Source organism: Onychostoma macrolepis, chromosome 25 (assembly GCF_012432095.1).
Source record: "Onychostoma macrolepis isolate SWU-2019 chromosome 25, ASM1243209v1, whole genome shotgun sequence".
Lineage (NCBI taxonomy): Eukaryota > Metazoa > Chordata > Actinopteri > Cypriniformes > Cyprinidae > Onychostoma > Onychostoma macrolepis.
This window is the reverse complement of record NC_081179.1, coordinates 1,874,848-1,889,181: the sequence shown is the minus strand read 5'-3', so window position 1 is coordinate 1,889,181 and position 14,334 is coordinate 1,874,848. Positions and strand designations below refer to the sequence as shown.

The following is a 14,334-nucleotide window of genomic DNA, read 5'->3' as shown; positions in this document are numbered from 1 at the left end:
ATTATTTAATCTCAAATATATGATTTAATTCCAATAATTATAGTAGATATTTTAGTTATTAAAATGAACGATTATTAAATAAATAATGTTGTAATATAAAAATAAATAAATATTTGTAAATCAAAGAATATATACTTTAATATTTTGTCACCAAAAAAGTGTTATTAATTAATAATTTTGTAATATTTACATAAATAATAAATTAGTAAATTAAATAAGATAGTTAAATGTATAAGTTGATATTGTAATTATTAATGTAATTAGGACATATTTTAGATATTGAAAATATTTTTAATATTTAAATGTATAAGAATTTTGTAAATTAAATGATATATGAGTTATTATGTTAGTTATTAAAACAATTAATAATAATTTAGTTATTCAATAAATACTTTTGCAATATGTATATATATATATATATATATATATATATATATATATAATTTAAAAATAATAATTTGTGATAAATAATATACATTAATATTTATTAAAATAATTAATAAACAATTTAATTATTAAATAAATGAACAAATCTAATATTTACATAAATAATATATTTGTAAATTACAACTTAATATTTTAGTTATTGAAATAATAGTTTAGTTATTAAATAAATACATTTGTAATACATAAATAATATTTGTAAAGTAAATAATTCAAAAGTTATTTAAATGATCAAAATAGTCAATAAATATTTTAGTTATTAAATAAATAATTTTGTAATATATAAATCAAGAAGTTTGTAAATAATATGAGTTCTATTAATGAGTTAATATTTTTGTTTTAATAAGTTTTAGTTTAAATAATTAATAATAGTTATTGAATAAATTACATATATATATATATATATATACATACATACATATGTTGTATGCATGTATGTATATGTATGCACACACACACAAAAGTATATAAATTAACAAATCTTATGTATTTATTTTTATATTAAATTTATTAAATTTTATACTAAATGTATTAAATATAATATTAGTCTGCCTAAGTAACATCCCTGATTTAATCTCTGACATTAAATTCATTGACAATTTTTCCCAGTGTATCACTAAAACTAAATGACTCATATCTGTGTGTGCAGTACGTTCTGTGAAGGAAATTCAAGAGCCAAAGAAAATATTTTTTGAGAAATATTTTATTATATTGTGCATTGTTCTGACCACTTTTTGGCACGTAATGGAATCAAACCGGTACAACATGCTCAACATGAGGGGCTTAAATAATAATACAAATGATAATAAATCAACAGGCAAATCAAACAGAAACTGTCCATTAAACCGATGTTTGAATTCAGACCCTCTGAAATATAAAACTTGATATTTCTTTGGCACATTCACAGAGAAATGTGTTTGGATTTAGAAAACAACCGAAACATAAACACATACACACATATGACAAGTTCATAAGAATAATTAAAACACTAATGAAAAATACAAAGTATAATAATTAAGCATTTCACACCCCTAATTCAAAGTCTTTGTGATAAGTTTTCACATTCAGGAGTAAATTCACATTGGTTGAGTTTGGCACGACGTGTTCAATATAAGACTTTATCAAGTTTTCTGAAGGTTTGATGATGAGCGGCCGCAGTCAAAACACATGCAACTTTACAAAAAGCAAACCAATTACAAAATGTCAAGTCTACACAGGGGCGACCGTATCAATCTTTGGCTTTTATTTGCGCTCTGAAATGATGATTTCGTGCCGCTTCGATCGAAAGGGTTGTTTGATTATATTTAGTCATAAAATACTGATCACAGTTCAGTCACACTTCATACAAACACTCAAAATCACACAGTCATTCATTCTCATATCCGTCCGCTCGAAATCTTTTGTCTCCAACCCAACGAAAGAAGCAAACATCTCTTTGGATTCTAGCGTCCGTCACCAAACCTGCGCCACTATCATCTAAAATGGAAAAAAAACTAAATCTGAGCGCTTTAACTAGAACCAACGAAAGCTTGGCTACACCAACGAACGTGAATAAAATGCGTTTCTTTTGGCACTTTCAAATATACAGAAATATATAGCATTTATCTTTGGAGGTTACAGCATTTTGGCATCATTGTATAATTTCTCATTTCACTCTTTGGATCAGACATCTAATATATTGCAAACGATCCTCCCATCATAAGGCCGTCGACATCCATCTAATAAAGCTTTTGGAGTTCGGTGAACCGACATCACCGCTATTTTTTGGGGTTATTTTTTTTCACGTATTCACCTTCCTTACAAAAACAAAACCTGAAAACACAGAAAGCATCCCTCGGTTTGTATAAACCAGCAAAAAATCCAAGATGTAGATGAGTTTGTTTGTTCTTTGGAACAGATTTGGAGAAATTGCATCACTTGCTCACCAATGGAAGTGAATGGGTGCCGTCAGAATGAGAGTCTAAACAGCTGATAAAAACATCACAGTAATCCACACCACTCCATCAGTTAACATCTGGAGAAGACAAAAGCTGTGTGTTTGTATAAACAAATCCATCATTAAGAGGTTTTTAACTTTGATTTGTGCAGATTTCTCTCCTGATTCAGATTACTTTTTCACTGAGGAAGCGTTATTATGGATTATGGACTCGTATTTGAGTTCAAAACATCTTAATGATGGATTTCAGCTTTTGTCTTCTCCAGATGTTAACTGATGGACTGGTGTGGATTATTGTGATGTTTTTATCAGCTGTTTAGACTCTCATTCTGACGGCACCCATTCACTTCCATTGGTGAGCAAGTGATGCAATTTCTCCAAATCTGTTCCAAAGAACAAACAAACTCATCTACATCTCGGATGCCCCGAGGGTGAGCACATTTTCAGCAAATGTTCATTTTTGAGTGAACTTTTCCTTTAAGAAGCAAGAGTCAAATTATAAGAGCAACCAAAACGAATCAGAACTGAATCCTCCACGTAAGAATCAAAACGCAAACCGTGCACAACATCACAAATAACTCAACGAATAACAAGCTTAAAAAAATGGATCAACAACTTGATCTCGTTTGACAAATGTAAAACATTCATCCTCATACGCTACACGGCGATAAGCAGCAAACGGAGGTAGTACAACACAAGCATGAAGAAGTGAATTAAACACGTTTAAACTGAGGTATGAGATTCACTCGTCTGATTCGTATCGAAACTCAGATCGTTTTTAAAGCAGCTTTCATAACCTGAGGCACCTTAACTGTTAATTTCATATTATTTTTGTATCCTTAAGTGGAAAATAAATATATACTGAGAGGTCTAAAAGTCTGAGATCACTATTGTTTTCAATTAAACCTAGAAAGATTTAGGATTTCGATGTAAAAGGACAGATTCTGTACTATTTCCAGGTGAAACTACACAACGAAATTAGCAAAACTCACAAATAGTCAGAATTTCTCATATTAAACTAGAAAAGAATGAAGTATTTTCTGGAAACACTTTACAATCAGGTCTCATTCATTAATGCATTAGCTAACATGAACTATGAGCAATATATATATATATATATATATATATATATATATATTTAAAGCATTTATTAATCCTTGTTAATGCTACACTGTTAAAACAATATTGTTAATAAAACAAATATTGTTGGAGTACAAAATTGTAATTATTGTAATTTGTAAATGTTTTATGTTTAATTCAATGTTGTCATTTCTTTGTAATAATTTGTGAAGTTTACTAGCAATTTCTGAGTTTAGTTTTTTTTTTTGCTGTGAAATTGTTAAAAATACATTTAAGCTATAAACTTACTCGTCGTAAATTAATAAAAACTAAAGCTGAACTAAATCTGAAATAAAAATAAATTAAATCTAAACAGTAATATTAAAAATTATAAAATTTACAAAATAAAAAACTAAATTAGTAAGAATTAAGAATAAAAAAAAGCTACACGAAAATACTATTTCAGTCTTTCTACTTAAAAAAATACAATTTAATTCAATGTTACTAGCCATTTTTTGTAATTATTTGTGAAGTTTACTAGCAATTTCTGAAATGTTTCAAAGTATTTTTTTTCATTGTAATGATTATAAATGAAGTTATTTATTGTTTGTCTGTTAAACCGAAAGAAAATTAATTAAACCTAAATAGTAATATTTAAAAAAAAATATATATATATATAATAATAAAATTGACAAAAGTAAATAACAAAAATACAAATAAATTAAAATTTAAAAAGCTACAAGAAAATACCATTTCAGTAATTATTTGTGAAATTCACTAGCAATTTCTGAATTGTTTCAAAGTAATTTTTTAACGTAGTTGATTGAAATGCAGTTTGTTCGTGTTAGTTCAAAGTTCATTAACTAATGCTATACAAATTTAATTTAAAAACCAAAAGTAAATGCTGAGAATAACACTAATAAAGATTAATAAATGCTGTTGCATTATTGTTCATTGCTAGTTCATGTTAACTAATTTAGTTGCCAAATGAAACCTTGATGTAAAGTGTCACGCATTATCATTAGACATTTGGACTCTTTGGATTATATACGTCAAACACGTTCAGTGTTCATATCAAAACAATAAAAATGAGATTAAGGACGAGCGTCATCAGAAATATGAGGTAGAGAGACAGCAGAACAAAACTCCGTCTCTGTCACGATCAAAAACAAACAGAAAACACTCGTCCGTCTGTGTAAAGCACATCAGGCGTTCTTCAAAACATTCATCGGCGCTGATAGGAAACACATTCATCTGAAACGGTTCATGAAGGGGTTCAAACCGGTCCAGGACCTTCATCTTTGGGACGTAGTGAATTTCTCAGAGCAGGTCCGGCCGGGAAGAGAAAGTTAAAGGTTGTGCAAGTTTGTCAAAGCCAAGTCTGTGACTTCGTAAAGCTATTAAAACTCTCAAACCGTTGAGATTTTTGGCGCAAACATCCAGATCACTGATCTGATCCTGAGGAAAAACTGTATTCATAGGCCCTGGAATCACAGGCCACGCCCCTCGCATTACTGACAGGCCACGCCCACTCGCATGACTGACAGGCCAGTTAAAGCGCTGCGAACTGAAGGTGGGAGGGAGATTTCGGTCGCGTTTCGTCTGGAATTTGCGCGCAGACGCTCGCGATGCATTCGTTGGATTTGTACGAGGCTCTGTTAGGATCGGCGGTTTCCGTCTCGTCGTGAGAGAAGTTTCCCGAGTCTGCGCCGCTGGTCTGTGAACTCTCCGACTCCCCGAGAGGATGGTAGACTCGCGACTGCTCGTCTTCGTAACACAGAACCGACTTCCCAACTTCATTAAGACCAGCGGGATCCTCGATCTGTTCAATACAAACATCAGAGCTCACGGTCGGCAAAACCTGACAAAATATTAAAACGATTATTTGTGCTGTCAAACGATTAATCGCGATTAATCGCATTCAAAATAAACATTTTTGTTTACATAATATATGTGTGTGTACTGTGTATATTTATTATGTATATATAAATACACACACACACACACACACACAGTATATATTTTGAAAATATTTCCATGTATATATTTTTATTCATATGATTGATATTATATACTAATATTTTAAATGTATAAACTTAACATATTTTTCTTAAATATATACATGCATGTGTGTGTATTTATATATTATGTAAACAAAAACTATTTTGGATGCGATTAATCACGATTAATCATTTGACAGCACTAAAAATTAGACAGATTTCATATCAGGGTTGTTCTAGTTTACTAAAACTAAAAAAAAAAATACTTACTTGAAATAAAATAAACATTCACTGAAATAAATCAAACACAAAAAACTTAAACTTATTTATTTTTAGCTCATTTTTATTTAGTTTAACTTTAGTTAGTACTAAAATAAAAAAAAAATTAAAATTAATAAAAATTATATAGACATTTAAATAAAACAGAAACCAATAAATATGATGACATTACTCAAACTTTAACTAAAATGAAAATGAAAACTGGTAATAAAAATGAATAAAAACTTATAGGCATATTAAAGGAAAACAAAAATGAATCAATATGATGAACACACAACAAAAGTACTAAAACGTTAAATAAAATAAAAGTTAAAACTGGAAATAAAACAAATAAAATTTATATATTAAAAAAATGAGAAAAAAAACTCCTTACAAAATTACTAAAATGAGGACTATAAGTGAAAACTATAATAGTATCTCAATGATACTTAAATAACAGTTTCATTTCGACTTTATATCATCAGCTAAAACTATTAAACATTTTTGTTACAATAGAGCTGAAATAAATTAAATTATAAATATTATTTCTAATTATGATTTATTATTTATAACTTATAAATATATACATATTCTTTTATTTTTATTTATTTAGGAAATAAATAAAAACTAAAATGGAATTAAAACTGAAATAAAATAAATTACACCTAAAACCTAAAAATTAAATAAAATTTACAAAAGCACACAACAAAATGACTAAAAATTAAACAAATTAAAATGAAAACTGAAAATATAAAAAAGCTAAGCGTTTCATGTTGACTCGTAATGCAAATTTGATTTTGATACAGATACACAGAATTAAAACAATTGCTAAAAGCATTTATCTCTGTTACTCACCTTGCTTTTATTTCCATTAGACTTCGGATTATTACTAAACATGCTCCATTTTTTCCGTTTGCTCTGAGGGTCACTCATTATTGTTCCAGCGTGGTTTATCACTAAATTTGTTCCTCCTGAAAACAAATAGTATGTATTTTAAACCTCATTTTGTAAATAAAAAATATTTAAATATTAATTCATGCCTAATCTTTGTTAGTCATTTCATTGCACGTTGGTAAATAATATAATAATAAACAGACTCTTACTTTGGCATCAGTGAAGTGCGTCCTCGTCATCGGCAGCAGAACCTCTGTGTTCTCCGCCTGCTGCTGATTGGCTGATGACGCACCACTGTGCATGACATCATTCCTCACCTGTCCAATCATCTTTGAGGAAGCTGATTTCCTGCTGAGAGAAAGCATCATTTTAGATTGTGGCTACAAGTCAACAACATCAGCCTCATTTATTTTCCATCTTGTCTTTTGTAACAGTATGTTTATGTAGCTGAAGCCTCACTGTGTTTTGCTCTTGGTGAGGAGGATGAAGATGCAGAGGATGATGCAGGACAGAGCGATGCACACGCCAGCGATGATGCCGGTCATGGACTTCTCATCCATGTGGTACAGGCCGTCTATAAATGCTAAAATATACAAAACACATTTTTGTTATAATGCAGTATTAAATAGGTAAATAATTTAAATTATGTTATATTTTATAAAGCATTTTATTATATTATATAATATATAATATTAGGGATGTAATGATATTATTAATATAATAATGTTTTGATATTATATTATAAAAATAATATAGGGTACAACGGGGCTAAAGGCCCACCTTAAGAAAAAGGTGCACCTAAAATGTATAATTGCAGAAAAAATATATACATTGTATTGAATATTAATGGAGCAACAGATTTTGTGTGAAAATAAATCATTCAAGTTGTTTATTTATTTTTTTTATCTTATAAATGTATGTGGCACACACGGTATTGATACAAATACTTCAGCTAAAATAATGTTTTTTAATAATGTCCAAGTTAATACTTGTTCAAAACAATCACTTTAGCAAAGTTTGTACTGTCTTCTGCTTATTTTGTAAAATAAAATAATTAATTTGTGTTAAATAAATATACTGTCATTAAAATATGTTCATATAAAAAAATATATTTTAAAATACAGAAACAAAATCATTTAAATATTCAAATCTGAAAGCATTGAAGGAGATCCAATATTAATTGAATATATATTTACAGTAGTAATGATATTTTATGATATGATATGATTACTATCATGTTTTTAAATATGATGGTTTCATTCTAAACATGGTGATTATCTCTAATATGGACACCCAACATAATATATGATATTTACCATCTGAATCTATTAATTATCGTGTTAATAACTGTGCCTTTAGCCCCAACAGCAGAGGCGCTTTTTACCCCAAATACCATACTTTTACATATTAAAATATAAAATATAAAAACTGTTACTTTAATTATTATAAACAAAACTGAAAATCATAAAGAAGACCTTTGTCTCAAAATAGATGCACTGATTTTAGTGATTCTCATTTGATACTTAAATCTACAACATTTAAAAACAAAACATAAAATATTAGATCAAGTAAGCACAGAATCAACTTTGCGCTGCTCCGCGCTGATCGCGTCAAAGATCAGATAAATATACACCTGCATCTTGAAAAGCGGATGTTTTGGAAAGTGCTACGCCATGTTTTTGTGCCGTCTAGTGGTTTAGAGGAAAATAATATCAAAAGCAGCCTTTAGCCCTGTTGTACCCTACATATTCATTTTCATTTATTTTACAGTGCAGTTGTTTTACAATATATGACTATTACTGTCATTGTTGTCGTTATTATTATTATATTCTGTATTTGTTTGGCTTCCTAAAACACCAGTGTGAATGTAATTTACTCTGAGACAGTATATCACAAATAAAAAGAGGGTTGAGTCCGCTTTTTTCTGACTTAGGTTTTCTTAGTTAAGAACTTGGGTTGCAGCTCTTAATTTTGAACTCTCAAAGTGCATTAGACAGAATAATTTAACTTTAAAATCATTTTTCTTCATTTGTCTTTTTTTTTTTTTAAATATCGCAATAAATATCGTATTGTGGACTTCATATCGCGATATTATCGTATCGTGAGATTTTGATACCATTACATCCCTAATACTTATGTATATATATATATATTATTAAATAAATTATATTAAATAATATCTGGCAGAGAGACGGTGAGATTTATTTATTTATTTTTAATTTTAAGAAACAGTAATGCATGGCTTGTTGTCAGGTTGTACCTGTTTTCTCGGCGTGGCTGTCGGTGTGCCGCGGGTTTTTTCCCTGCTGTGTTTTACTCCTGAGCCGCAGCTCTACGGTGCTGGAGAACGGACCGTCACCTGCCTGATTAGACGCCGAGATCTTCACCAGGTAAACGTTTCCCGACTCCAGCTTCTCCAGAAGAGCCATCATGTTTGAGCCTGAAATCAGAAACCCAGCGAGAGATGAATTCAGCTGACATATGAACTCTGAGCTGATCCACTTTCATTTTGCAATCGGGTCTCATTCATTAATGCATTAGCTAGCATGAACTATGAGCAATATATATATATATATATATATATTTGAAAGCATCCGTATGGTCACCTTCTCTCTGAAGAACCTGCCACTCTCCAGCGAGCCACGAGCTCTGCGAGGCGTACAGGACGGTGTAGTGCGTGACGGACAGGTCCGGCTGATCCGGCTGCTTCCACGACACCAGCGCCGTGTCGTCCTCGATCAGACTCACTCGGACGGACCGCGGCGGACACGACGGCGCTGCCGGGAAAAACAATCTCACATCAGGTTACGCTCACAGTCTTTCCTCTGTTTTTACAAACTTGCAATATATCAACAAATAAATCTGCCAGTCTGGACTACGGTTGTTATAGTTAAGTAACACTAAAACCATAAAAAACACATGCTTTACTTGAAATAAAATGAACTTTAACTGAAATAGTTGCCAAGGCAACATTTCTTGATTTCATTTCATTTAACTTGATACTTTATACTAAGATAACTAAAACTGTGAATTCATATGATGTTACTTTGAACAAAATAAAATGTTAACTGAAAAAAAATAAAATATAAAAACCTATTTTAGCTTGTTGCCTCCATTTATTATTTTTCTGCACTAAAATAACTAAAACTAAGATAAAATGATAAAAACATAAAAAACACTAATAAAAATGTCAAAACACACAGCAAAATGACTAAAACTTTAACTAAAATTATGGTGACATTCTTTAACTGTTTGGTGCTTTGTTTTTACAAAACGTACAATATATCAACAAATAATTTGGTGGAGAAACAATACTAGTCTAGACCAGGAATATTATAATAAAGCATCTACTTGAAATAAAATAAACTGAAATGAAAATTAAACACAAAAAATAAAACATAATATTTCAGCTGGTTTTCGAGGCAACATTTCTTAACTTCAATTAGTTAACCTGATGCACTAAAAAGAAAATGAATAAAAACTATATAGATGTATATTAAAATTAAACTAAAAAAAAAAAAATACAACAAAATTACTAAAACTTTAAAATTATAGTGACAGTGTTTTATTTAACTGTTTGCTACTTTGTTTTTACAAACTTACAATATGTAAACCACTAATTTGGTGGAGAAACAATACTAGTCTAGACCAGGAATATTATAGTTAAAAAAGCATCTACTTTACTTGAAATAAAAATTAAATACTAAAAAATTGATGTATTAAAAAAACAAAACAAAACTTATAAAAATGTCAAAAACACAAAAAAAAAACTGTTTAAAACTTTAAATAAAAATGTTAAAATGAAAATATCTAAATAAAAATGAAATAAAAATATGAATAAAAACTATAACAGTATCTCAATGGGCCGGTACCTTCCAGCAGAGTCCTCTGATAGACGGAGTCGCTCCAGGGACTGGACATCTGATCCATATGAAGACGCACTGAAAACTCATAACGCGTGTTCGGCCGGAGACCCGTTACCGTTACCGTTTGCTCAGAGCTGAAGAAAGAGAAAACAAATATGTGACCCTGGACCACAAAACCAAATAAATAATCTTTCCATTGATGTATGGTTTGGACAATATTTGTCTGAGATACAACTATTTGTAAATCTGGAATCTGAGGGTGCAAAAAAATCCAAATATTGAGAAAATCACCTTTAAAGTTGTTCAAATTAAGTTCTTAGCAATGCATATTACTAATCAAAAATTAAGTTTTGATATATTTATAGTAAGAAATTTACAAAATATCTTCATGGAACATGATCTTTACTTAATGTCCTAATGATTTTTGGCATAAAAGAATTGTATTTTGACCCATGCAGTGTATTGTTGGCTATTGCTACAAATATACCCCAGCGACTTAAGACTGCTTTTACATTTACATTTAGTCATTTAGCAGATGCTTTTATCCACAGCGACTTACAAATGAGGACAATAGATGCAATCAAAACCAACAAAAGAGCAAAGATATGCAAGTGCTATAACAAGTCTCGGTTAGCCCAACGCGTGTGTTGTACATATTTACTAGTGCTGTCAAATGATTAATCGCGATTAATCGCATCCAAAATAAAAGTTTTTGTTTACATAATATATGTATGTGTACTGTGTACATTTATTATGTATATATATATATATATATATATATATATAAATACACACACATGCATGTATATATTTAAGAAAAATATGTTAAGTTTATACATTTAAAATATTTGTATATTATATAAATTATTTGAATATAAATATATACATGAAAATATTTTCAAAATATATACTATATGTGTGTGTGTATTTATATATACATATAATACACACACACATATATTATGTAAACAAAACTTTTATTTTGGACGCGATTAATCGCGATTAATCATTTGACAGCACTATATATATATATATATATACAACAGTTGTATATAATATACAACTATATATATATATATATATATATACACACACACACACACACACACGCACACACACACAAAGAAAAGTAGATATAACAGGAAAAGAATATAGAAAGCTAGTCTTAGAGTTTTTTTTTTTTTTTAAGAAAAACAAGTACTTAGAAAACGAATAGAGAGTGCAAGTGATAGAGGGTCAAAAACAAAAAGAAAACAAATAGATAAAATAGATTTATAATAGAGGTTGGTGGTTTTGTGTTCCAGGGTCACATATGATCCCCGAATCCACGAGTTAAATGATTGCTGTTGACGTCAAGCCTGTAGTGAGGAAGGAGCACTTACGTCTGGACGTAGCGCACGGTCGCGGCGTCGGATGGACTCAGGGCTCCGTAGCGGACGGAGTAACTGACCGGTTTCCCAGAACTGAACGCAGGGCGGCCCCAGCTCAGACTGACCGCTGCGGAGCTGTTCGCTGCGGCGTGGATGTGGTCCGGAGACGGCAGCGCGGCCAAACGCCGGTTCGGTGCGGCTGACACACAGAGAGACATCCAAGCTTTAGTTTAGAACACAAATGCTTCAAATAGCTTGAAATATGAGGATTTAAACTGGCAACATTAGCTCATCCTTGCGAAAAGAGTACTTATTATGGAAATAATTTCTAAACAACAACAATATACTTAAGTGTGAACTGTTTTATGTACACTTAATTGCATGTTATTCACAATTTAATAAAAATGTAATAGTTTACATTTATATTAATTGTAATTAGCTGAACTTGAAAGTGCTTTTTGACCCACTTTATCTGTAATTTCATAATTACTTCTATTGTCTTTGAAATATGGTTAAAGTAAAGCAATAATGATCTTCTTATTAATTATAACTTTAACCGAAGTGTATTATTTGACACTATATTTAAAGTTGATATATTTTACATGCAACTTCATTACAAATTACAAATATATTTAAATACATGACATGCAAGTTTCAATAGAAATGACTTGTTTTTGTCTTGTTACTCAGTAAAATATCTCAACATTCGTATATTAAGATTGAGACACAAAACTTGAGACACAAAATTACTTAAAATATAGTCTCATTTTATGACAAAATATATCAAAACTTTGTTTTTCAAGTAATATTTTTGACTTTTTTCAAATACAAATATAGATTTTTAAATACAAATATCTATAACATACTCGAGGTTCAAAATTACTGAAAATAATAAGTCTTGTTTTCTGAAATATGTATAAAAGGTTAAGTGAGTTTATGCATAAAACAAGAAAAAATTAACATAAAAAAATCTATTATTTTTCTGACCCTGTTGGCAGACATTTTAAGCATAAACTCACTTAGTTTTGATACATTTTGTCAGAAAATAAGATTAAAAATATTTAAAAAACATTTTAATGTCATTTCTATCTGTAATTTGTAATGCAGTTGCAATTTAGTACATGCAAAATATATTAACTTATATTAAATATAGTATCAAACAACACACTAAAGATAAAATCATAATCAAGTACTTTACATGTGCTTAAGTATGTTAGTCAACACATCAAAAAACACAACAAAGCTTATTAAAACCTTAATGATTTAAAATGTACTTTAAAGTAAATTGCAAAGTGTGAAAGTGTCTCTTGAAATGCACTTAAGTGGCCTTAATATGCCACGAAAATATCTGCAAGTACAGCTTTTAAAAATACACTTTTAAGATTTGAAGTACACTCTTTTTGACAAAGGTAAATGTCAGTATTTATGTTAGCTTGTCTTTCCGTGTTTGTCATGCTAGCAATGAAGGATTGGCTTTAAGCTTTTCTAGTGAAATATTGATATGCAAATCCCACAGATGATTCAGAGATGATGTTTTGAGTGTTATTGAACACTTACATGGACACCCTGGAGTGTTGACCGTCTGATGGGCCTGATAGCCGTCTCCATTAGCACTGAACGCTAGCAGTTTCACATGGTACTTCACTCTGGGGTCTGCAAAACAACATAAATCATATTATAACATAAGAAAATACATGATGTACCTCATTTAATCATAAGTTTTCTGAACTGTTTATGTTCAGGGTCTCAAATGTCTTGACAATAACATGTTAGCACTGAATGCTAACAGTATTTCATGGTACTTCACTCAAAACGTCTGTAGATTAATATAAATCATGTAATAAAGTTTAAAAAAATACCTCAGATAAGCTATATGTTGTATAAAATTACACAAAATGTCTTAAAAAGTTAAAAGTAAACGACTAAAACCGATGTATTAGCACTGAATGCTAACAGTTTCCCATGGTACTTCACTCAGAGGTCTGTAGAACAAAATAAATCATATCAACACATAATAAAACAACTGAAGTACCTCATTTAATTTCATAATTTTTCTGATCTACGGAAAATTACACAAAAGGTCTTAAAGAGTTAAAAGTAAATGACTAAAATGGAGGTATTAGCTCTGAATGTCTGACAGTTTACCATTACTCAGGAATCTATAGGACAACATAAATCATATAAATACAAAATAAAGTACCTCAAATAATCTCTCTTTTATATATATATATATATATATATATATATATATAGATTTAGTAAAACTTCACAAAATTTCACTTTCATAAACTAAATGGCTGACGTTGAGGAATTAACGCTGAATGCTAATAGTTTCACAAGGCGCTCTGGGGTTTGTAGAACAATATAATAATACATAATAAAATAATTGAAGTACCGCATATAATGTCATAAATCACATTAAAGTTATGTAAAGTTATACAAAAGGCTTAAAGAGATAAAACTACATGGTTGACATTGCAGTATTAGCTCTAAAAGCTAACATGATA

General features: G+C 29.9%; 1 protein-coding gene across 1 annotated transcript in view; it reads right to left on the bottom strand.

Moving 5' to 3' along the window:
* Positions 1-4,991: 4,991 nt before the first annotated feature.
* prtgb (protogenin homolog b (Gallus gallus)) overlaps positions 4,992-14,334 on the bottom strand; it is a 32,515-nt gene continuing 23,172 nt past the window's right edge. Inside the window, exons 11-18 of the mRNA XM_058768133.1 lie at positions 13,385-13,480; positions 11,840-12,026; positions 10,464-10,591; positions 9,198-9,368; positions 8,852-9,031; positions 7,051-7,174; positions 6,795-6,939; positions 4,992-5,261 (exon numbers count right to left, since the gene is read on the bottom strand). Coding sequence (XP_058624116.1) covers positions 4,992-5,261; positions 6,795-6,939; positions 7,051-7,174; positions 8,852-9,031; positions 9,198-9,368; positions 10,464-10,591; positions 11,840-12,026; positions 13,385-13,480 — 1,301 coding nt within the window. The remainder of the gene's footprint in view (positions 5,262-6,794; positions 6,940-7,050; positions 7,175-8,851; positions 9,032-9,197; positions 9,369-10,463; positions 10,592-11,839; positions 12,027-13,384; positions 13,481-14,334) is intronic.